The 26,356-nt window shown below is 42.4% G+C and overlaps 1 protein-coding gene across 1 annotated transcript in view; it reads left to right on the top strand.

The window, feature by feature from the left end:
* Positions 1-10,873: 10,873 nt before the first annotated feature.
* The window catches only part of LOC124712503, a 30,300-nt gene continuing 14,817 nt past the window's right edge, over positions 10,874-26,356 (top strand). Inside the window, exon 1 of the mRNA XM_047242802.1 lies at positions 10,874-10,998. Coding sequence (XP_047098758.1) covers position 10,998 — 1 coding nt within the window. The 5' untranslated portion in view covers positions 10,874-10,997. The remainder of the gene's footprint in view (positions 10,999-26,356) is intronic.

Genomic DNA, 26,356 nt, shown 5'->3' on the forward strand with positions numbered 1-26,356 from the left:
TGGAAAGGGTGTTTACGACCTTTTCTACTTCAGAGATGTTCAGTTGAAAGTTATAGATACTTACGGCAACAATACGTATTAGTCCTTTCTGTTATAATAGGTTGTACGAAGCTGTCGCTACCGCTGTTAACACATGTTACCATGACAAGAACTGGAGTTTGGCCTAGTGGGAGAAGATATTTTTTCGACGCATTATATTTCCACATTCTGTTGGTAAAAATGACAGACGTTAGGTTTCTAGCTTGTGCGCTATCTTAGTACTGCGTGAGGTCTCTGAGCTCGCTTCCTTAATAAAACCAGATAAAAACATCGTAGTGATCATTGTGCTAGCAGTAGCGAGAAAGACCCAACATGGCTGCCACTCGTTCGCTGAGTAGTGGTTGCAACGGCTAGAGTCACGGGAATGCATTCGACACATTCTCCTAGTTCCTGTGGTTTATGACTCGTTGAAAGCTGTTCGAGTGGCGGCCAATGGCAGTTACATCAGGTTCGTTCGAGATACGGTTGCAACCGTTGGAGCCACAAGAATGTGTTCGACGTAGGCATTCTCCCAGTTCCCGTGGTTTGTGTCTGGGTGAAAGCCGTTCAACTGGCGGCCAATGGACAGTTGCAACTAGTTTCGACCGATCAGAGGAAATTCATCTGACTGGCTCCAAAGCATTTAATAAGCATGCTCCAAAAATATCAGCGTGCGCACGTGCTTAGCTTTTTGTGATCAGTCTCATAGCATTAGGTTCCTGCTACCCCTTCAAAAGGAACGGTACATCTCAACCTTGTGAAAATTTCATACATACTAGTGTAATTAGCCGACCGTGGTGGCCGTGCGGTTATAGGCGCTTCAGTCTGGAAGCGCGTGACCGCTACGGTCGCAGGTTCGAATCCTGCCTCGGCCATGGGTGTGTGTGATGTCCTTAAGTTAGTTAGGTTTAAGTAGTTCTAAGTTCTAGGGGAGTGATGACCTCAGAATTTAAGTCCCATAGTGCTCAGAGCCATTTGAACCATTTTGAACTAGTGTAATTTTATTCCGTTGAGGGATTTTTCTGCGGAAATGAGTTGCATATTTAAAGCTTGGGATATCAAAAGCAAAATTATTTCATTTCCTCTGTTAACTTTACTCTGAGATTGAATAAACGTTCTCTCTTCCACACAATGATCGCATCAAACGAGCCGATAATTGTGCATCGCACGCTATAGTCTTTGCTGTAAATGACATGCGTACATTAACTTGGCTAACATAAGATGCGTAGGTAGAAATTCGCGTCCTATGTTGTTATAGAGACGAGCATATTAGTGAAATTAAGCTACGTACCATGTTGATAAGTACTAGATGCATTGCAGCCAATCCCTACCAGCTAAAGTAGTGATAATTTTCTTTCAGATCACATTATTACCACGTAGTTGTTCGTTAACGTTACTACTATCTACTGTGTATTATTGTCAATCAGCAATAAAATTTGCGTTGCAAGCTTATCAAACTTGCCATAATTTGCATATAATCAAAATATGTAAAAGAAAACGGAATGTTGATGAGGAAAGTGGCAAATTTCAGGAATATTTGAGAACTTCTTCCGTTAGCATTTTGTATTATCACTCCTCCAGAAAGAGCTAATAACAACTGGGAAGCAGAAACGTTTGACTCAATTTCATTCATCATAATCGATGTTTTTGGAAAGCCTGCAACTGCGTCATTCATTATTTAAATAAACACTGTATAACGTACGCACTTTTTTCATGCTTAGTGTGACGCATTTTGAGAATTTCTCATTGTTACGCTGAAATGTTTATACTAGCATTTTGTGCGTTGTGCTGCCTGTCTTGCACTGTAGTCGTCTTTTGCAGATTGTAAGGTACCGTGCCTCTTCCATCGTGCAAAAAACGACACAGGCAAACCATCACTCATTCTGTGAGGGTTTTCACACTTTTCTGCATAATGTAAGAGGCACAGTACAGTACCTCACAATGTCAAAATAATTCCTCGAAATACATAATGCTAAGCATGAAAAACGTACGTACAGGGTGCACTGTTTCATTATTTAAGGGGAGCCGGAGGTGCCTATGCTGCCCATGTTAAACTCACTAAGTTTGAGGAACATTTATGAATAAACTACCAAATAGAAAAATTTGATTTTTTTACATATAGAGTGGTTTAGTATTGCAGTTATGACAGAGGGATTTTGGAGTATCTTTTCTAGTTTCCTTCCAATTGTTTTTTTTATTAATGGCCCAAATTTTTTTACAAATAATTGCTTTATAATTAAACTGAAATGAAACTACTGAACATATTGTCAAATGGCTGTGTTACAATGTAAGTTTGACCACTAGGAGTGCTGTATAAAAATTTCATCTCTCTAGCTTGAGTGGGTTTTGAGAAAATGTCCTTATATTCGAAAAATTCTAATTTACGGGAAATGGCTATCAAATTTTCTCAATACATTCCTGCACTATAGGATGGATTATCAGGGTCTTCTTCTTCATCCTCCAAAAGCTTCCTCTTCTGTCTTCTTTTCTGGCCTGTTGTTCCATCATACTTCATATGCCTTTCTCTTCTTTCTGCTCCTCTTATCCTTTCTCTGTCAATATTTCTTAGTGCTCGTACAGTGTTCACCCCGGCTGTAAATCCTAATGCCTTCAGAACTTCACACTTCACACTGTTCCCTTGGTTGTAGGTTGCTATTGCATCATAAATGCCAAAGTGCAGTGTTTTTATGCTTACAAACACCCTTTTAGGAATCACTTTCCAAATCAAATTGTTTACGCTCTCATTAGGATTCTGCGTCTTTCCGTGTAGACATCTGTCTAACAATTCTGGCTGTGCTAAGTCATGAAAAATTGGTTTTATTGTTCCCTCCTGATTCTTGTACATACTGCATATCACCCGCTTTACACAAGAAGTATAATACTACCAACAACAGGCGCAACACTGAACTAATTCGAAACGGTAAACAGCAAAGAGACGATGTTCCGCGCTCTTATTCATTGTAGTATCGCAACTTGGTATTAGCGTTAATTTTCTTTTCCCTACGTTCTTCCTCTTCTTATATACACGGTTACTAAAACGTGACATCGTAACCAGAACAAAAGTGTACGACAATATTAAATGGAGCAAGATGTTCGAAATTCTGAGGAAAATAGGAGTAAGCTGTAAGGAAATGCGGGTAATATTTGTCACAGAAAACAATGTAGCCAACCCTTGCACACTCGCTGTATGCGTAACATAAGGCGCTGTATGCGTAACAGACCGAGAAAATCCCAAACAGTTCGCCAGGAAGTCACGAGAGGGTGTTTGATGCATTCAGCGGCCGCCCATTTCCTCTGCAGGCATGGGGGAAAATGGTAATAACTCCACTTCTAGGGCGAGTAGAACAATAATTCAAAGTTAACATTAAAGAGGAATGTTCCAATTAATTTTTGGTAGCAAAAAAAAAAAACGTAATTTCTTTGGATTTGACCACCTCCGGCTCCCCTTAAGTCACAATCATTTGAGTAACGCGAGGAGAGCGAATGTGCCAGCTAGAGCTATTGGTGACCAATCAACGAAAACATGCGAAACATTTGTTCGAGTAAACCCAAAGGGTTCTGACGGTCGAAACTATTGCGAAGCTGCGCACGCGCAGTAGAGACAGTTTGAAAACGGTTTTATTCCGTTCGGACATCTTTACTGGAACGAACCTATTTAGTTTCGAATGACCAAAGGAATTTCTTCTGGTAACTCCAAAGCCTATAATAACCTTGCTCCAAAGAGATAAGCCTGCGGAAAGCTCCCTGCGTTCAGTCTGATAGTTTTCCTGTTGAAGAAAATAAGTGTCAGTTTCCTGGTAGCCTTTAAAGGAACAGCGCGTCTCAAAACTGAAAATTTAAATACGTGTTAGTGCAGTTTTATTTTCTTCAGGGATTTTTCTGCAGAAAAGCAATAAAAGCTCACTATCCTCTGTTGACTTCACTTTCAAAATTGAATAAACTTTTCCTCTTCCATACAAAGATCGCATCAAAAGAGCCGATAATTGTGGATCAATTACCGTACTCGCTGTTATAAACGACAGGGTTACATTAACTTGTCTCACGTAGGTGGCATAGGTTGAAATATGCGTTCTATGCTGTTCACAGATGTGAGGTTAATAGCTAAATTAAGCTACATACCACGTTCATAAGCGCTAGACACACTACAGGTACTCCCTACCAACTAAAGCAGTGATAATTTTTTTCCGAATTAAGGAATTTCCGACTTTTTGTAATTGCTACATTTAGCTTATCAACATTGGTACTAACTATCTGCAATGTACTGTCAGTCAACAACAAAATTTGTGTTATCAAAGTCAATGAGACAAGTTTATTTGACACCATACGCATACAATCAAAATACGAGGGTTGGAACTTAAATAATGGCAACTATTTATTCACAAACGATACAAAAGATTACATGCTTGCACCTGTTACTCTCTTTCAAAGTAGTCGCCAGCGTTGTGTAGAACCGTTGCCAACGATGTGGAAGGCGTAGTATACCGTTAGCAAGGTCTGCTCTGTTGATGGTGCGAATGGAGCGGTCTCACTGCCTGTCGAATCTCTGGAACAGTTCTGAAGCGAATGCCACGAAGTGGTTCCTTCATCTTCGGAATCAAATCAATGTCACAAGGACTAAGTCCAGCGAGTATGGTGGATGGTACAGTACTTCCCAGTCCCATCGATCGAACAGAGCCACCACAGCTTGCTCTGTATGCGCCCGTGCATTGTCGTGCGTAATGATGGGTGGGTTGCGCAGGAAGTTTCGCCGCTTCTTTCGCAAAGCTGGTCGCAGGCGATAATCCAAAAACGAACAGTAATACTGTGCATTGACGGTCTGCCGTGGAGGAACGTAATGCGTTAGGATAACACCGTACGGTCGTACACGACGCACTTTCGACTTTCGCGTCGACCCATAATGGCGCCATTTCTTGGACTGGCGTTTCAGTTTTGGCTTGTACAATGTGGCCCATGTCTCATCCAGTGTTATGATACGACGTAAAAAAGCCTCTCCTTCGCGCTTATAGCGCTCCAAGTGCGTTTGAGCAGCGTCGTAACGCATCCATTTCCGCATTTCCGTCAAGTCATGCGGAGCCCATCGTGATGTAATTTTTCGCGTGCCCAGGCGTTCCTTCAGGATGCGAAGCACAGTCGTATGCGCTAATCCGGTTTCGTGGGAGAGATCACAAATCGTACGGCGTCGACCACTGTCCACTAACGCGGCAACAGCAGGCACTTCTTCTTCAGACACACTACGAGGACCTGCATGTCTGCCACAGTTTGCCGACCTTCGTTGAAGCCTTTTACCAACTTTTAGCCACTGTTCTGTACGGCTATGCCGATTCCCCGCACGCCTCTTGAAGACCTTGATGACACTGTCGTGTTGTACGACCTCTGGCACATTCAATCTTGATCCAACTCCGTTGTTCCTGTTTCGAAAACATAGGGACACCGTTACGTTAGGCCGTTCGCTCACAATTGACTGCGTTTCCCTCGATTGTGTGGACGCCGGTGACGTGGGACGGGCGAGTCCATTTGCTTGGAGGTAAGGTAGGTATGTCAACAAAAAATGTTGAAATGTGTGTGAAATCGTATAGGACTTAACTGCTAAGGTCATCAGTCCCTAAGCTCACACACTACTTAACCTAAATTATCCAAAGGACAAACACACACACTCATGCCCGAGGGAGGACTCGAACCTCCACCGGGACCAGACACAGTCAATGACTGCAGCGCCTGAGACCGCTCGGCTAATCCCGCGCGGCGGTATGTCAACAACGTTTGCTATCAGCGACATTAGTAGATTCCATTGCATAGAGTCTCCAAAGAAGTGTTGCAACTATTTAAGTTCCAGCCTAAGTATTTGAAATAGAACAGAATGTTGATGACGAAAGTGATGGCAGAAATAATTCACAATTTCTTCAGTTAACATTTTGTGACACTGCTCCTCCTAGAAGTGCCAGTCACAACTGGGAAGCAGAAACATTTGGCTCAGTTTCTTAATCATAATCGATTTTTTTCGAAAGCCTGCAACTGTGAATACTGAAACACTGTACCATTTACGTACTTTTTTCATGCTGAGCACGACGCATTGTCATGATCAAATACGAGGCTAAGGTCTCCTATTACTTTTTATAAGCACTTAGACCTGTTTATTTCTACAATGATTTACATCAGTTCATAGCTTGAACATTTAGCTATTTTTCGACATAATCACCATTTTTCTGTCGATGCATTTTTATAGATGCTGTGGCAGTTTTAGTATGCCCAAGTCATACCAGCTCGCATCCACGCTGTTCAGAAAGTTATGAACCTCTTCTTTCACCTCGTCGTCGGAGCTGAATCGCTTTCCAGCCAAATGTTCTTTTAACTTCGGAACAGGTAATAGTCACTAGGCGCCAGGTCAGGACTATAGGGTGGGTGGGTGATTATGTTCCACTGACACAGGAGAGCAACAGTTTGCCGAGCGATGTGTGGGCGAGCGTTGTCATGGAGAATGTGTACGCCCTTGCTCAACATTCCTCTTCTCCGGTTCTGAGATGCCCGTTCGAGTTTTCTCAGAGTCTCACAGCACCTGTCAGCTTTAACTGTGGTCCCAGTGAGCATAAAGTCGACCAACAACACCCCTTTCCGATCCCAAAACACGGTTGTCATGACTTTACCGGCAGACTGTGTTTGAATTTCCGCGGCTTTGGCGAAGAAGAATGCCGCCACTGGCGTGATTGTTGCTTGGTCTGAGGTGTAAAATGGTATGCCCAGTTTTCGTCACCCGTGACAGTTGAGTCCAGAAACAGCATGGCGGCGAGCTGGTATGACATGGACATACAAAAACTGCCACAGCGTCTACAAAAATGCTTCGACAGAAATTGTGATTATGTCGAAAAATAGTGGAATGTTCAAGCTGTAAACTGATGTAAACCGTTGTAGAAATAAACAGATCTATTTACTTATAAAAAAATAGGAGACCTTACTCTTGGGATTACCCTCGTATTTACATTAGTATTCTGTGTGTTCTTCGGCCACTCATGTCGTGTTTTTGAGCTTGTAAGTTAGTGTGCATCCTACTTCATGCACAAAACTACACACACGCAACCCGCCATTCATACTGTGCAGGATTTCACACCGAGTGTGTGGTTTTCTCCATAATGGATGGTGCACAGTACTCTGTAACCTCAAAAAGACCATGCAGTACAGTGCAAAGACAGGCACAACACACGTACAAACATTACACAAAATACTTACCTAAATATTTGTACCTGACCATGAGAGTAAATTCTCGAAATGCGCAGTGCTAAGCATGAAAGAAATACGTACCAGGTGTGATGTTGGAAACTCGGCTGCAATCTATGTGCCAAAATTTGGAGTGCATGAACGAAATCTGCCATGTCGAAGCCGAGTAAACAGCTTTTGAGTCTGAAGCCAAAGATTAATGGATACGTTTTGTTTATTTTATTAACTGTGCATTTTAACTGCTGGGCTTACCTGCAAGTAAAGAGTTGTTTCATGTACCGTAAAAGCTGAAAATATTTTAATGAAGTGTAGTAAGAGGGAAAGTAACGAGCACAAAGCTGCCGGCTACAGTACGTGATAAAAATTAGTTTTCCGATTTTCTTACTGTAAACAATGAAACTCATCAAATTGGAAAAAATACTGTATGTAAATGAAGCAAAAGTAGCTGAATTCCTGGATTTAGTTTTTGTTAGAGGTTCTTCTTTTCAATTAAAAGCGACTTCACTGCTGTATATTAATACCTATCATTCGATTCTGAAGAAACTAACTGGCCCGCAAAATTTATGTCTTTTGTACGTTAAAGTTTCATATCACAGCTCGATGTTGATGTGTCTATTTTTTCGATATTGGTCATAGCTACTCTCATACATAATTTCCAAGTGTTCTGCACCATAAAATTTAAGGGCTTGCAGTGAAAAATGGCTACTTCAGGTTTGGATCATTTACAAGCTGACTGTCAGCGTTAAGTGTAAGTAGACGCACGTTTCTCAAATTAGTCATCAGGATTTCTTGTTGTACTGTTGTACCTGCTGCTGGACGACGACAATGAAGAAGACATTCCACACCAACAGTTACATACTGGAAAAGCTGAAACGTATCTCATTTAGCTTGACAACAGTTTGTTTGCAACACGTACACTTCAGTCTATCAGACGGTATTTATTAAATGAATATGATTCGTTTAACATAATATGTTGGAGTGGCCTTACAGGTCTGGACCCAGTTCAAAACATTTACATTAATTAAATTTTAATGCAGGTTAATGTAACCATTTAAAGTACTACTTACATTACTTTCAGGTTCGAAACGTGAAAGAAAGTACCGGCTCTGATACTGAAGCTGATTTTATCAGCACTAAGTGCCAGAAAAGAAAAATTAAGAAGTAATAGGAAATTTCTATAAGGAAAAATGCAATATTTACAGAACAAAGTAGGTTCAGTGTCATCTGAAGCCAGGCACAGATCTACGATATTTCCGAACCGGGGCAAAAACTTGACAGTGGTGCCCCCCCCCCCCCTCCCCCCAAGCGTTTGAGATAGGACGTCAAAAGTTTTTTAAAAATTGATTTTTCAAAAACGTGTTCATTTTGTAGCGCACACCTTTGTGAAGTTTGATATATAAAACATATGTGTTCGAGGAAATGAAAGACATGTTATTCAATCTTAAGTTTGCCTAAGTGCAATGCCACACCTCCCTCCACAGAATTCTTCTATCGCACGTCACAGTCTTTCACACTGTGGAATTCAACGTATATGTTTTGTAATAGAAGCCATCAAACCTCTATTCAGGACAGCGGAGATTAAAATGTCTCCTGCTCCCAATCGGCCAGTTTGACATCCTACCTCCATAAAAAAAAAAAAATAATTCACAATTAATACTGGGAGGGATTATTTGTGACCAGGGGAATAAGAAATCTTCATTGAATTTGTACTCTTTATTGTCTATTAGGTAATACGTTCTCTTTTGTGTGACACAAAATTAAATATAGGAAACATAAAACCAGTAAAGACAAGAGACAAGAAAGGAAAAGTACGCATTTCTCCAATCCTGAGGTCCATGCATTTTTTTCCCTCCACTCTTGCTACAGCCTTTCTGCGAATGAATCTATTACCTAATCAAAGTTCGTCAAATGTTTTCCTACATGAAAAATCAAAATGTTGTTGTCTAATACTGAAAAAGCTGTTAATACGAACAATACCCAAGAGTGGCGTGGTTTCTTGATTTGATGACGTCTATTTTGTCACTGTCTGTTAGATGAAACGAAACAGTCCTTTCTAACTTGTCGTCAATTCTGACGCACGCCAAATAAGCGAGTCTGTTTTCGCACAAATGCCCATTTTTATGTACCTTATTTACATAAATAACACGACAGAATACGATTCGCGAAGTACGATTATCAGTTGCCTATCAGGCGTACTACGAGCAAACAGTTTTATGTTAAAAAATAATTTCACATTTCATTCATATGCTCCAGTTTCTCAGGCGTGAGCTCGAGAAACAGTATTACGAAAATTGTATATTAATTTGGAATCGCCATATTCTTCCATATGATTTATGTGATGTTCCCATTTCTTCTCCTTCCTCGTTTTAACAAACAATCTTGTCGTCACTAATTCTGTAACTATTCCTACCACTGTCAAAACTTATTCTCCAGTTGATTTCACTAACGCTGCCACAATCGCAGTTTCTGTTTATTCTTCGGTTAGGTGTCATTACGCATTCGTACAACGCGTTTACCTGACTGCTAACCGGAGGCTGTACAATTAGTCCTTAGTAGTGTGACGTTCTGGCAAAAATTTTCATCTTCTTGGATACACCGAGAAGAAATTTCCACTCTGGTAGTCTGAATCTAAGGACTTCGCTAATACTTATAACAACGCTGATCATTCGCACATCCAATCAACCATATAAACAAACGGTGATTGGCATTCATTCGTACGGGTTTATTAGGCTCAGTTCCTATAGCTCCATCCCCTTTTGTCTGCGGGAAAGTTTTTTTATTTATAGACGCGACAGAAGTTAGCCTGGCAGAGACAGCACATACAATATGCACGCATTCAAAAGTCAACTGAACATTCGTTCAGAAATCAACTTAGAATGTGTTCAAATATGATCAAAAGCCAACTGGGATTCGTTTCAAAATCATATGAATAATCGACGACCAACGTGCACTGGATGCTAGAAGCCTTGTGAAACAAGATTTTTTCCTTCAACAATATGAATATTGCGTCCACTGAAATTACTGTAGATACTGGCCTGTCTGAAGATAAAAGCAGTGGTATTTCACAGCTTGCAAATGCTAACAGTAATAAGTTTAAAAGCTTTTACCTATAGATTTATCACAATTAGTTTTACTAGCGTTTCCTTTCGTAAAAGTTTTCATTTAGTCGGTTGTATTAGTTCCGTTTTGTAAGAAAGTCTATTTCGAGCTGTAGTAGCAAGCAGCCATCGTTTCGCGTTTACACGGTTTCAATATGGCGTTGAGCGCAACTTTTGACTACAGTTTAAAGGAGCCGTCATCTGCTGTGTTGTATACTGTCTGTTCTGTGGATAAGATGTGAACTAGCGTTACAAGTGGCCGAGCAACGAAACACGCGAAATACGCGTTCTGACTGTTGCAACTACCGCTGAGATGCGCATATGCAGTACAGGCTATTTGTAAACTGTTGCAACAGTTTGTGATATCTTTATTCGAAGCTCATTGTTTTCCCACACAGCCGCACCGGTTCACCCCTAGCGACAGAGCGAAGAGCGCTCAGGAACTCACTCGGGAGCGAGGGAGCAGCACACAAGTGACTCCTAGCGGAGAGCGATTGAACTAGCTCTCGCCAGTCGCTCACAGCTCCCGCCAGCGCTGCCACGTTGCAGCTCGCTTGGAGCAGATAGCAGGGCGACACAGGAGATTGTCAACTTGCAGCTCGACCTGTTACTTACATGACCTAGCGCCAACCGAGTGCGTCTCTACTGGATATTGTTCTTTATAATAACAACAGTATGTATATTATGCAATTATCCTGCTCGTATATGATAGTGCATGTACTTTTTTTAACTCATTTAGGCCACCTGTAATTATGGTGCTTTTGTTTTTGCTGTGCTGTTGTCATCTGCCACTTCTGTTGTTCTTGGTGAAGTTTAGTAGCTCTTTTCTTGTTAGCACCTTACCACTTTACTGCTAGGCCAGTATTCCTTCATTTTCCTACTGAACTCTATTGTGCAATCCTTAGACCATTTCCAGGTCCCATTGTGGTTAACTTATGTAAGGGAGGCTAGAAAGGGTCTGGTTTCAACAGCAAAATTGTAGTCACCCCTTTTAGTTTATATATTGCCTACTATAAAGTTCTATTTGCTTGACCCCACAAGAATCCAGTGGTGTTATTCTTGTTGGCTACTTTGAAGACCTTATAGACAACCTGAGACAGTCAATTCTGTACAGATGGCCGTAGAAACGATAATGGTGGGATTTTCTTGGTGCTGGTGCAGTTCAAGATTTGATTTTTTATGTTACCATGTGGTAGGATCCTTAGTACCCGCCAGGGTAGCTGAGAGCGCTAACGCACTGCTTCCTGGACTCGGATAGGCGCGCCAGCCCTGGATCGAATCCGCCCGGCGGATTAACGACGACGACCGATGTGCTGGCTAGCCTGGATGTGGTTTTTAGGCGGTTTTCCACATCCCGTTAGGAGAATACTGTGCTGGTCCCCATGTTCCGTCACAGTTACACGGCTCGCAGACATCTGTACACTTTTGCACTATTCCACGGATTACACTCGACACAGACAGTTGGCATACACTAATTCCATCCCAGGGGGCATGGGATGGCGGCAGGAAGGGCATCCGGCCACCCCCTGAACATTTAACATGCCAAATCCGATTAACGATAGCTGACCCTGTGTAACTGTGGGACAAGACTCAAGTGATACTAGTAGTAGTAGTAGTAGTAGTAGTAGTGGTAGGATCCTTAGCCCTCTACATTTATTTTCTTGTAATTTGGGGACTCTTCTAGGGTCTTCTTGGCTAGGGCAGGCGCTTTGCTGCTCAGAGGACTGACTCACTGACTCCTGTGTTATAATGTCTTTCTTTGTATTAATCGATGCATGTTTCCAGGCATAATATGCGAAGAAAGAAATTTTTGTACTAGGGACGTACAGTCCAGAATCGGTATTCCAGACAGGCAGAACCGTCGTGATCATTGAGGCGATCACCCCACGAACGCACCAGGCTGAAGATACCTGTTTGGTGAAACACTGTGCATGCTGGTTTGGAAATAACATCACCATAGTTCAAGTTTCTGCATTTACTGTGCGCACGTCTGAAAGACACGAATGTCAAACTAATCCCTTGCCTAGGTTGCATGTACACTGCAGCAACGTTCTGAATCGGAAACATTTAGACCGCCGTTTAGACACGGTTTTCTGCAAGGAAGTATGCCCTACCTAGTTTGATTTTCTTTTGTTCGAGAGCTGCAGTGTTACAGAGATCCATTCTCCAAGGTACGTTACGGTTTTGGGTCTCTTGATATGATTGGTGGCGCTTTCATTGTTCTAGGGGGAGTCTAGTGTTCGTAATGAATTCGACCTTTGCGATGTATATCCGCAGACCTGTTTCCTCTTATATCAAAAGTAGCGTTTGGAGTTGCATTGAAGCCTTTTGCATGTCGCTTGCCAGTAGGTTATCAGGTTATCAATAAAAGCCAGGCGTCGAACCCATAGGCTGCCTGCTTCGATTCCATCCTTGATCTAACGTTCGGTGGTCCATTCGCCGAAGACTTTTTCCAGGATACAGTTGATAGTCCTGTAAACAGTGATTCTTAGTGGAACGCTGTGCAAAAGTTTTTTTGACAAGCTTTCCATGTGTGTTCGAAGGTACTGAAACCGAATTTTCAAAGTACCACCAAAACTACAGCCCGAAAATGGGTTAAAAATAAAGAAAAACTCGAAAACAGAGGACTTTTTGGGTTTTTCGCTTATAAATCGAAAATAACGCAATTTTCGGCAACGTTGATTATTTATGAAAATTAAGAGAATAAAATTTCTCCCTAATAAGTATTGGTGATTTTTTTCGTCAGACGAACAGTATGGCGTGTAGTGCGTGTTGAACTTAATGTAATTTCTGGTGCAATAAAATCCCAACTCCTCGTCCGTCAGTATGTTATGATGTTCGTTCAAACGTCAAAATAAAAGATTTCGTCAAGCCTGCAGTTAAAATATGTTCGAATAACTTATCTAAATGGCCTAAAATTATGCTTCACTTATTGGCATTTGGTAATAATAATATTTATATTATTAATATAATAATTTTTAAGTCACATCAGAGTAGTTTTATCCTCTTTGCGTTTCGCGCTCTACTAAAGTCTTGTTCACTTGATTCGAAAATGAGAATATAGGCTACAGGGTGTGCCAAAAAACAAAACCCGACAAAGTTTAAGGACAGTTTCCTTATACAGAAATAAGTAAAAATGTCTAGTAGTTAGGCTCTAAATTGCATACCTTAAGAGGTGTCAGGTTCTTGTTCGATACTATGAAACACATCTCTTCTACTAGAAGGTCTTTGCTTTCAGTATTTTGGAAGGAGGAAGTATTAGCTAAAATGGGGTCTAAAATACCTACTTCAAGAGCCATGAGCACCTGTTCATCTTCACTAGTGTGAAACACATCTCTTCTACCAACAAGTGCTCATCTCTCTTAAGACAATGAATTTAGAGCTCATGTTTGTTAGACTGTTTTTCTTGTTTTGGTCCATACTACTTCCTTCAAAAATATGAAAAGATAAGAGCTTGCAGTTTAAGAGATGTGTTTCGTAGTATCGAAGATGAACAAGTGCTGATGTCTCTTAAGATATGTACTCTACAGCCCTTGTTTACTAGACATTTCTTGCTTGTTTTGGTGTAAGGAAGCAGTCGCTAAAGTTTGTCGGTGTTTTCTTGGGACAATATGAATACGGGTATGTTAAAGCTAATGCATCATTAATTTCATTTGGTGCCATATAATAGATAAATAATTAGAGTAGAAACCAACGTATAGTTTTTATCACAGTAATAAGGAGGTGTTAAATAGGATTGGGGAGAAGAGAAGTTTGTGGCACAACTTGACCAGAAGAAGGGATCGGTTGGTAGGACATGTTCTGAGGCATCAAGGGATCACCAATTTAGTATTGGAGGGCACCGTGGAGGGTAAAAATCGTAGAGCGAGACCAATAGATGAATACACTAAGCAGATTCAGAAGGATGTAGGTTGCAGTAGGTACTGGGAGATGAAGAAGCTGGCACAGGATAGAGTAGCATGGAGAGCTGCATCAAACCAGTCTCAGGACTGAAGACCACAACAACAACAACAAGGTCATGGAATTTCACAACGGGAAGTTACAATAACAACAATGTGAAATATGGCTTATCGCGATCTGTAGAAGTCCTGGTTTCCGTCTCCTGCCCATCCCCTACTTCAAAAACGGCGTTTACTAAGTCTTGTAATTCTCGCCAACTATATCGCAGCTGACGCAGCGCTTCCAGCAGTGGAGGTCCGTTTTTCGGCAGCTACAAGGGCAGCCACGACAGCCAATTTTGCATTTGCGGAAGATGTAGGTCAAAATAACATCGGGTGCTGGCGACTGAAGCATAGTGGTTGGAACCAGGCGATCCTTCGCTCTCGTCCAATCCCATTCCGCACAGTCACTGTTGTACCTTATGGTACACTCGGAGAATATGCTGGAAAGCAGCGTTCTCAGTTGGTGGCAGAGAAACGATGTTGGCAGTTGCTCTGAATGCCGATTACGAGGGCTATTCGGAAAGTAGGGAACGTTCCAATCTGACGCCGCTAGACGCGCGTCGATCGCGTATATTTTGGTATTTGTGTGCTTGGCAGCTTAGTCGGCATCAAACCGTGATAGTGGAAACGTCTCTGCGCTTCTGGTTCTTTCGATATTCGAATTTGAAATGTGAGCTGCAATCGAAAACCCCGCCAGTTGTGAGGTGCGGTCTGTGATACTGTTTTTGGTGGCAATAAACCTAAAACCTATAGAAATTTATCGTGATCTGTGCGAAGCGTACGGAAAGAACGTAATGAGTGAATGTTCCGTCCGGAAATGGTGCTTTCGGTTTCAAAATGGCCGAACTAACGTTCATGATGAAGAGAAGAGTGGACGTCCGAGCATTGTGACTGACGATCTTGTCGCTAGAGTTGATGGAACGATTCGTGAAAACCGTCGATTCAAAATTACGGAGCTTTCGCTTTCTTTTCCACAAGTTGCACCAACTTTGTTGTTTGAAATTATCACTCAAAAGCTAGGCTACCACAAATTTTGTTCATGATGGGTGCCCAAAATGCTTACACACAGGTAAGGTTGACATTTCTAGAGGCTTACCACAAACATGGTGATTCTTTATTGGATCGAATCGTAACTGGTGGCGAGACTTGGGTGAAACACGTCAATTGCGAGACAAAATTACAGTCCATGGGCTGGGGGCACACAAGGTCTCCGCAAAAACATAGAAAATGGCTGCAAACCTTGTCAGCAAGGAAGATAATGGCGACAGTGTTTTGGGATAGGCAAGGTGTGCTTCTTATTGATTTTCTCGAAAGTGGAGCAACCATAAATTCTGCCCACTACTGTCAAACTTTGCACAGCCGTAGAAGAGGAGTTCAAAACAAACGCTGAGGAAAGCTAACGTCCAAAATTTTGTTTTGGCACGACAATGCCCGACCTCACACAGCAAGCCGCACTAAGATCTCCTTAATTCATTCAAATGGGAAATTTTCCCTCACCTGCCCTGCACCAAGCGACTTCCACTTGTTTCCAAAGATGAAGACTGTCTTCCAACGCAGCACTTTGATGACGACACGGAACGCCAGGTGGGCGTGACTCATTGGCTAAAGTCTCAGGTGGCAGAATTTTACACGAAGGTATTTCAAATCTTGTCCACCGCTATGATAAGTGCCTCAATGTGTTTGGTGACTATGTGGAAAAGTAGTATGTGAGTCACTCTTTCAGATGTATATAATAAAATGTATTTCTTGTACTTAGTGTTTTTTTTTAATGCCAAAACGTTCCCTACTTTCTGAATAGCCCTCATAGATGCAGCTTCTGTATCTGAGGCACTTCAGAGATTCTTCGCTTCCACCAGCATAGTCTGATGAGGAATCGCTTACAACACTCGACTACATCTAGTCATTTCCTTTCCTTTCCCACTCGCAAACAGAGCGAGGAAAAAAACAGCTATATGTATGCCTCTGTACGATCTCTAATTTCTCGTATCTTCGTGGTCCTTTGGTGCAGTGTGCGTTGGCCGCAGTAGTCAGTTGGCAGTCAGCTTCAAATGTCCGTTCTCTAAATTTTCTCAATAGTGTTCCTCAAAAAGAACATCTCCTTCCCTCCAGTGATTGCGATTTGAGTTTCCGAAGCATTTCTGTCATATTTCATTGTTGTTCGAACCTACCGGTAACAAATCTAGTAGCCCGCCTCTGAACTGCGTCGATGACCTCCTTCAATCTGACCTGGAACGGATCCCAAACACTGGAGCAGTATTCAAGAATAGGTCACACCTGCGTCCTATGTGCGGCCTCCTTTGTAGGTGAAACACACTTTCCTAAAATTCTCGCAACTAACCGAAGCCGACCATTCACCTTCCCTACCACAATCCTCACACGCTCGTTCACCTCACGTCATTTTGCAACATTTCGCCCAGATATTTAAACGATGTGACTGTGTCAGTCAGTACACTGCTAATGCTGTATCCGGACATTACATGTGTGTTTTCCCCACTCATTCGCATTAAGTTTTCCCACATTTAGAGCTAGCTGCCATTCATCACACCAACTAAATGGTTCTGAGCACTATGGGACTTAACATCTTAGGTCATCAGTCCCCTGGAACTTAGAACTAATTAAACCCAACTAACCTAAGGACATCACACACATCCATGCCCGAGGCAGGATTCGAACCTGCGACCGTAGCAGTCCCGCGGTTCCGATCTGCAGCGCCTAGAACCGCTAGACCACCGCGGCCGGCGCACACCAACTAGAAATTTTATCTAAGTCATCTTGTATCTTCCTACAGTCGCTCAGCCTCGATACCTTACCGTCAGCAAACAACCGTATATTGCTACCTACCCTGTCCGCCAAGTCATTTATGTATACAGGGTGAGTCACCTAACATTACCGCTGGATATATTTCGTAAGTCACATCAAATACTGACGAATCGATTCCACAGACCGACCGTGAGGAGAGGGGCTAGTGTAATTGGTTAATATAAACGATACAAAAATGCACGGAAGTATGTTTTTTAACATAAACCTACGTTTTTCTAAATGGAACACCGTTAGTTTTGTTAGCACATCTGAACATATGAACAAATACGTAATCAGTGCCGTTTGTTGTATTGTAAAATGTTAATTACATCCGGAGATATTGTAACCTATATTTGACGCTTGAGTACCACTCCTCCGCTGTTCGATCTTGTGTATCGGAGAGCACCGAATTACGTAGGTATCCAAAGGGAACGGTGATGAACCTTAGGTACAGAAGAGACTTGAACAGCACATTACGTCCACATGCAAACACCTTTTTATTGGTCTTTTTCACTGACCCACATGTACATTACCATGAGGGGTGAGGTACACGTACACACGTGGTTTCCGTTTTCAGTTACGGAGTGGAATAGTGTGTGTCCCGACATGTCAGGCCAATAGATGTTCGATGTGGTGGCCATCATTTGCTGCACACAATTGCAATCTCTGGCGTAATGAATGTCGTACACGCCGCAGTACATCTGGTGTAATGTCGCCGCAGGCTGCCACAATACGTCGTTTCATATCCTCTGGGGTTGTAGGCACATCACGGTACACATTCTCCCTTAACGTGCCCCACAGAAAGAAGTTCAGAGGTGTAAGATCAGGAGAACGGGCTGGCCAATTTATGCGTCCTCCACGTCATGGTAATGTACATGTACGTCAGTGAAAAAGACCAATAAAAAGGTGTTAGCATGTGGACGTAATGTGCTGTTCCAGTCTCTTCTGTGCCTAAGGTCCATCACAGTTCCCTTTGGATCCCTACGCAGTTCGGTGCTCTCCGATACACACGATCGAACAGCGGAGGAGTGGTAGTCAAGCGTCAACTTTAGGTTACAATATCTCCGGATGTAATTAACATTTTACAATGCAAAAAACGGCACTGATTACGTATTTGTTTATATTTTCAGATGTGCTAACAAAACTAACGGGGTTCCATTTAAAAAACGAAGGTTTGTGTTAAAAAACATACTTCCGTGCATTTTTTTATGGTTTGTATTAACCAATTACACTAGCCCCTCTCCTCACGTTCGGTCTGTGGAATCGGTTCGTCAGTATTTGATGTGGTTTACGAAATACATCCAGCGGTAACGTTAGGTGACTCACCCTGTATAGGGAACAACTGGTGTCCTGTCACACTTCTCTCGGGCGCTCCTGATGATACCATCGGTTCTGATGAACACTCGCTGTCGAGGACAGCATACTGGGTTCTATTACTTTAGAGGTCTTCGGGCCACTAGCACATCTGTGAAATTATTCCATATGCTCGTACCTTCGTTAACAGCCTGCAATGGGGCACCATGTTAAACGTTTTCCGGAAGTAAATGAAATGATCGTATGGCATTGTTGGCCGGGAGGCCCCATTCGGGGGAGTTCGACCGCCGTATTGCAAGTCCTTTATTTTAGTGAGTTGCGAGTCAATGATGATGAAGAACACACAACACCCAGTCCCCTGCCGAGAATCGAACCTGGGCCCCCTGCGTGATAGGCGGTAACGCTACCGCAACGCTACGGAGGCGGACTGTTTTCCGGAAATCTAGAAACATGGAATCAGCCTGTTACCCTCCATCCGCAGTTAGCAGTATGTCATGCGCGAAATGGGCAAGCTGAGTTTAGCACAAGCCTCCTTGTTCGGATCAGATCTTTAAATATTTGCATGTCGTTTTGCAATTAAGGGTTTTTCCATAGCGTAATGAAGCATTTCACTTTTCCATTATTGTAAAGAGCGTGAGTAGTGTCACATCCACTGACTGCATGAAAAAAAAAAATATATATATATATATATTCTCTCGGGCAAGGAGGCCAATTGCGTGAGGAGATAAAAGCTGTTGTGGGATTTTACCTCCCCCTGGTTTCATTAGTAATTAGTTTGCTGACAGAGGTCTGTTAGTATGACAACAAGACCACGTCTTCCCTAACAGCTACGACGGTTGAATGTGTGGGAGCCAAAGATAGTGCGATGCTGATAATCAAAGTATCAGCATCATCCACAGCTTGCTTGCAAGCTGTGTCTGCTTTACCCAATTTCTGCATTAACAGTGATATTAAGTGATTCCTGTTCTCCTAATTAGAGAGGATTTTTATCTGGGCGACACGTGTTATCATCGATCTGACGAAAAGGTCAATGAGACGTAATTTTTGTGAAATTTTATATTCTTTACTTTCATAAATACTCAACTTTGCCTAAATAGTGTCGTTCCCGAGTTATAAGCATAAAACATAAAGAAGCACAATTTTTCGTGGTTTTTTCGTTTTTGACCTACGTCCAGGCCGAAATTTTGCTGGCGCTTTGAAAATTCTGGTACAGGACCCTCGAAAAAATACAGAAAACTTGTCAAAAATACTTCTACAATACTTTCCACCATTTGGCCTTTCTGAGCACCATTTGACTGGACTATAAATAATATACATGAAATAACGTCGCCTTGCCCCACTCTTGCACTGAACGGGAAAATCTGTGAGAGTTGTTCTCTCCTGCATGTGTATATTATTGATTGTATATATTATTTGTTTTTATTTTTTGTTTATTTATTTAACGCAATCAGATTAGGGCCTTCAGGATCTCACATCGAACAAGAGTTTTACATGTGATTAAAAAACTTATTACTTCACAGTTATGGTACTTAAAAATCATAGTACATTTAATGTAATAAGCACTGATGATATAAAATAGAGTTAGAAAGAGCAATTGAATTTAATCAATACCATTTGGATTACTAATACTAAGTCTGACTAAGAGCAATGATACTAGCGATAATACTACTAATACTGCTAATAATGACAACAATCACAACAGTGCATCATACAAAAAGGTATTTATGGGTGTACTTCTTCTACTTCATTAGCGTACTTCATTGGCTGTCTGTTGCCATTTTATCCAAGGTTGCACCTGATCATGGTGCAGGCTTGAGATCTTCAAGCAGGCTTTCAAGCCATTGCTACCCAGGTCGTCCCACTGGCCTTTTATTATTTGTTGTTGCACCTGCACTGAGGACATGCCTAAGCCATCGTAGTTGGCTTTCTTACATTTCGTATACTTTTTGTACTATTCCATATAACTTAAGAACTTCATCATTTGTGAAATGACTGTGCGCTGTTAATCCAAATGATCACCTGAGCACCTTTTTGTTTCCACGACACCAAGTCGTTGTTCCATTTCTCTTGTTGGAGGTCAGCATTCAGCACCACAGAGTGCAACTGAAAGGATTACAATTCAAAAGTGGGATTTTATAACAGAGCTAGACCTGAGGGAGAGAAAATCAAATGCAATGCTTGGGAAGTGAGAAATACCTGTTGGGTACTTGTAAGGGGTCAGAGGTGTGTATGGAACAGAGGCTGACATTATTGTTGTGTTAGTTAATATGTCATTAGCTGTCTTTTGAAGCAGAATGTGTTGTCAGGCTCTCTGATATAATGAGGCAGATCGTTCCAGTAAGGTTTCTGATATTGAAAACGACTTACAGAGGACGACCAAGTGACTGTGGTTGAACGAAAGTGTTTTGTTGTGATGAGAACGTTTCTGCTGTGTTGTCCAGGGAAGAGGCTTAAGGCATGGGGAAGATACGAGCAGTCATTATGAGTAGTATTGGGTCAGCAAGAAGCTTGATCATTTGCCATCTTGTACAGAAGATGTTGATCTAAAACGCATGACGGGTTTCTCGACGGTGTCGCAAGCAATATGCGTAAGACGGAATTTTTCGCTGCTACCATCACTGACCTTCATGAAATAATCAAAAGTCTTATATTCTGTTTTCAGTTCAATGACGATAGTCGCTAAAGTGAAGTGCTAGTTTAGTTTCCCGATTGGGCCGAAGGGATCAGATGCAGCTCTTATTTTGCCTCTAATTTGACTACGCAGGTCTGTCTGTTGTCTGTTAATGTATTGACAAGCGCGAGTTATCGTTTTTCTCAGACTGACTGACTCTGTTCCCTTTCTGCTTGTAATCAAATCGATTTTCAAGGCTAGGATTTTGTTTGGAAGTCAGATGTGCAGCGTCTCTGAGATTCAGAAGCTGCTTCAGCTGATCTGTGAGCCAAGGTTAGGGAAATGCAGGGTACAACTGGTAACTCTCCGAGAAGTAAAATGGCAAGGAACGGAATCGCTGAAAATAGAAGATAGAACAATAATGTACGGTGATTGCAGTGAATGTTAGGAATTTCTACCCGGTTTCTACCTTTATAAATCAATAAATAGCTGAGTAAAGGAAATCAAAAATGTTAACAATCGAATATCACATAGTTCGCAGTCAGTGGCTAGACATTATATTTTTAAATGCACATGCATCCGCGGAATATAAGTATGATATGAAAGAAGAATACTGTAGTCAACTGGAACACACACCCATCTGGATAAGCAGGCTGAATGTAAAAGTAGAGTCAGGAAATGATACCAAAGAAGGAAACAAAGAAATTTACAATCATCGGCAATTTTAGCTTACATGAGAAAAGTTCAGGTAATGGGCTTCGACTTATAAGCCATGCAATGACAAACGATCTCATGCTAAGTAGCAAAAAATTTCAATCCAAACACATTCATTTAGGGAAATGGATATCACCAGAGGGAGAAACAGTGAATGTCAGATTAATCCTATATCTAACAAAAAAGATTCCAAAACAGTTTCAAAAATGTTAGAACATTAAGGGTTGCGGATTCTGACCAAACCAAATGTTAATAATATTAAAAATAAAACTAGAAAAGGAACTAAACGGAAATAGAATTGAAATTATTGGATAAAACATAGGAAATAAGATTAAAGAAAATGTCAAACGAACCTTTATAAAAGAAATGGAAAAAACCTAACAAAAATAGACTACGCAATAGGTAACAAAGAAATGTCGAAATCAAATGGAGTATTTAAGAAGTAATTATCACAGTTATACGAAGAAGAAAACGACGTAACAAAATCTGGTTGAACATAAAGTACCAAGAAAAAGTGCTAGAGAGAAGAAACATGAGGAAGCCATGGATTCAAGACAGGAACAATACGACAGTGAAGGAAAGATACTATAAAATCTATCAGGAAACACATCGTACCCTAGCACAAGAAAAAATGTAATATTACAATATGATAAGAGAAGCAGAGGATGAGTTTAAGCATCACAGGGAAAGACCAATATGTACAGTGTGGTCCATTGATCGTGACCGGACCAAATATCTCACAAATAAGCGTCAAACGAAAAAACTACAAAGTACGAAACTTGTCAAGCTTGGAGGGGGAAACCAGATGGCGCTATGGTTGGCCCGCTAGATGGTGCTGCAGCTGTAGTGAATGTTTTAGTTGTACCACTTTTTTCACTTTGTGATAGATGGCGCTGTAATAGTCACAAACATATGGCTCACAATTTTAGACGAACAGTTGGTAACAGGTAGGTTTTTTAAATTAAAATACAGAACGTAGGTACGTTGAACATTTTATTTCGTTTGTTTCAATGTGATACATGTACCTTTGTGAACTTATCATTTATGAGGACGTATGCTGTTACAGCGTGATTACCCGTAAATACCACATTAATGCAATAAATGCTCAAAATGAGGTCCGTCAACCTCAATGCTTTTGGCAATACGTGTAACGACATTCCTCTGAACAGCGAGTAGTTCGCCTTCCGTAATGTTCGCACATGCGTTGACAATGCGCTGATGTATATTGTCAGGCGTTGTAGGTGGATCACGATAGCAAATATCCTTCAACTTTCCCCACAGAAAGAAATACGGGGACGTCAGATCCGGTGAACGTGCGGGCCATGGTATGGTGCTTCGACGACCAATTCACCTGTCATGAAATGTGCTATTCAATACCGGTTCAACCGCACGCGAGCTATGTGCCGGACATCCATCATGTTGGAAGTACATCGCTATTCTGTCATGCAGTGAAACACGTTGTAGTAACATCGGTAGAACAGTACGTAGGAAATCAGCATACATTGCAGCATTTAGACTGCCATCGATAAAATGGGGGCCAATTATCCTTCCTCCCATAACGCCGCACCATACATTAACCCGCCACTTGTCGCAGCCATTGTGGGTTTTCCCAATAGTGCACATTATGCCGGTTTACGTTAGCGCTTTTGGTGAATGTCGCTTCGTCGCTAAATAGAACGCGAGCAAAAAATGTGTCATCGTCACGTAATTTCTCTTGTGCCCAATGGCAGAACTGTACACGACGTTCAAAGTCGTCGCCATGCAATTCTTGGTGCATAGAAATATGGTAGGGTGCAATCGGTGTTGATGTAGAATTTTCAGCATCGACGTTCTTGAGATTCCCGATTCTCGCGCAGTTTGTCTGGTACTGATGTGCGGATTATCCGCGACAGCAGCTAAAACACCTACTTGAGCATCATTATTTGTTGCAGGTCGTGGTTGACGTTTCACATGCGGCTGAACACTTCCTGTTTTATCGATTGACGCTTATTTCGTGAGATATTTGGCCCTGTCACGATCAATGGACCACCCTATATATATATATATACACTCCTGGAAATTGAAATAAGAACACCGTGAATTCATTGTCCCAGGAAGGGGAAACTTTATTGACACATTCCTGGGGTCAGATACATCACATGATCACACTGACAGAACCACAGGCACGTAGACACAGGCAACAGAGCATGCACAATGTCGGCACTAGTACAGTGTATATCCACCTTTCGCAGCAATGCAGGCTGCTATTCTCCCATGGAGACGATCGTAGAGATGCTGGATGTAGTCCTGTGGAACGGCTTGCCATGCCATTTCCACCCGGCGCCTCAGTTGGACCAGCGTTCGTGCTGGACGTGCAGACCGCGTGAGACGACGCTTCATCCAGTCCCAAACATGCTCAATGGGGGACAGATCCGGAGATCTTGCTGGCCAGGGTAGTTGACTTACACCTTCTAGAGCACGTTGGGTGGCACGGGATACATGCGGACGTGCATTGTCCTGTTGGAACAGCAAGTTCCCTTGCCGGTCTAGGAATGGTAGAACGATGGGTTCGATGACGGTTTGGATGTACCGAGCACTATTCAGTGTCCCCTCGACGATCACCAGTGGTGTACGGCCAGTGTAGGAGATCGCTCCCCGCACCATGATGCCGGGTGTTGGCCCTGTGTGCCTCGGTCGTATGCAGTCCTGATTGTGGCGCTCACCTGCACGGCGCCAAACACGCATACGACCATCATTGGCACCAAGGCAGAAGCGACTCTCATCGCTGAAGACGACACGTCTCCATTCGTCCCTCCATTCACGCCTGTCGCGACACCACTGGAGGCGGGCTGCACGATGTTGGGGCGTGAGCGGAAGACGGCCTAACGGTGTGCGGGACCGTAGCCCAGCTTCATGGAGACGGTTGCGAATGGTCCTCGCCGGTACCCCAGGAGCAACAGTGTCCCTAATTTGCTGGGAAGTGGCGGTGCGGTCCCCTACGGCACTGCGTAGGATGCTACGGTCTTGGCATGCATCCGTGCGTCGCTGCGGTCCGGTCCCAGGTCGACGGGCACGTGCACCTTCCGCCGACCACTGGCGACAACATCGATGTACTGTGGAGACCTCACGCCCCACGTGTTGAGCAATTCGGCGGTACGTCCACCCGGCCTCCCGCATGCCCACTATACGCCCTCGCTCAAAGTCCGTCAACTGCACATACGGTTCACGTCCACGCTGTCGCGGCATGCTACCAGTGTTAAAGACTGCGATGGAGCTCCGTATGCCACGGCAAACTGGCTGACACTGACGGCGGCGGTGCACAAATGCTGCGCAGCTAGCGCCATTCGACGGCCAACACCGCGGTTCCTGGTGTGTCCGCTGTGCCGTGCGTGTGATCATTGCTTGTACAGCCCTCTCGCAGTGTCCGGAGCAAGTATGGTGGGTCTGACACACCGGTGTCAATGTGTTCTTTTTTCCATTTCCAGGAGTGTATATAAACCTGGTAAATATGGATCAGCGGGGGAAAATGCTGACTGACAAGACTAACGTACAAGAAAGATGGTAGAGATACTTTTCACAACAACTCAACTTCAGTGATAAAGTAATACTTTAAATTTCAAGAACCTGATACACTTGATGTACATGTCACCACCCCATCAGAAAACGAAATACAGCAGGCAGTAAAAAGTTAAACAATAACAAGGCTTGTGGCGAAGACGGGATACACACAGTCATTAAAAAATGGAGGGTCACAACTGTAACTAAAACTGCAGTTTTTAACAGAAACAATTCAGAAGACGAAGTAAATATTCTAGAACTCGAATCAAGAACAGCTGCCAACGTGCTTAACTTAAGACGTAGATATCCTTGGAGTAGTGAAGCAACTTAAATCACTTAATAAAAGCACGTCCTCCGCTCCAGATTTTACACCAGTTAGGTTCCTTTCAGAGTCTAATGATACAATAGTTCCATACTAACAATCACATGAAGGGCTTATTGCAGTAGTGGTACAAGTCCATTACCTCCACTTTTCTGCCTATAATGCTACTGAAATTAATGATCCAAACAAACAGAAAGAAAGGTTCATCTCTACCAAGAAGCCATATGCTTGAATATTTCCTGTATCTCAACTGCAGATTTTTCAGCGCTCATTTAACTTTAGGACTCTGTATCTCAAAATGAACAAAAATGGACTTGTACCACTGTTGAAATAAGAGCTTCATATACAACCGCTCGCTCGACGAAAGATCCATACCCAAACCTGGAAAGTTGGACAGATCACACCAATATTCAAGAAAGGCAATAGGAGTAATCTACTAAATTAGAAGCCCATATCATTAAAGTCGATATGAAGCAAGATTTTGGGACATGTATTGTGTTCGAACATTATGAATTACCCCAAAGAGAGCAGTCTATTGACACATAATCAACACGGATTTAGAAATATCGTTCTTGTAAAATACAGCTAGCTCTTTACTCACACGAAGCGTTGAATGCTATCGACAAGGAATTTCAGATTGATTCTGTATTTCCAGGAGGGTTTTGACACCCTGCCTCACAAGCAGCTTGTAATGAAATTGCACACTTATGGAATATCGTCTTAGTTGTGCGACTGGATTTGTGGTTTCCTGTCAGTGAGGTCACAGCCTGTAGTACATGACGGAAGATCATGA

The sequence above is a fragment of the Schistocerca piceifrons genome, chromosome 8 (genome assembly GCF_021461385.2).
Source record: "Schistocerca piceifrons isolate TAMUIC-IGC-003096 chromosome 8, iqSchPice1.1, whole genome shotgun sequence".
NCBI lineage: Eukaryota > Metazoa > Arthropoda > Insecta > Orthoptera > Acrididae > Schistocerca > Schistocerca piceifrons.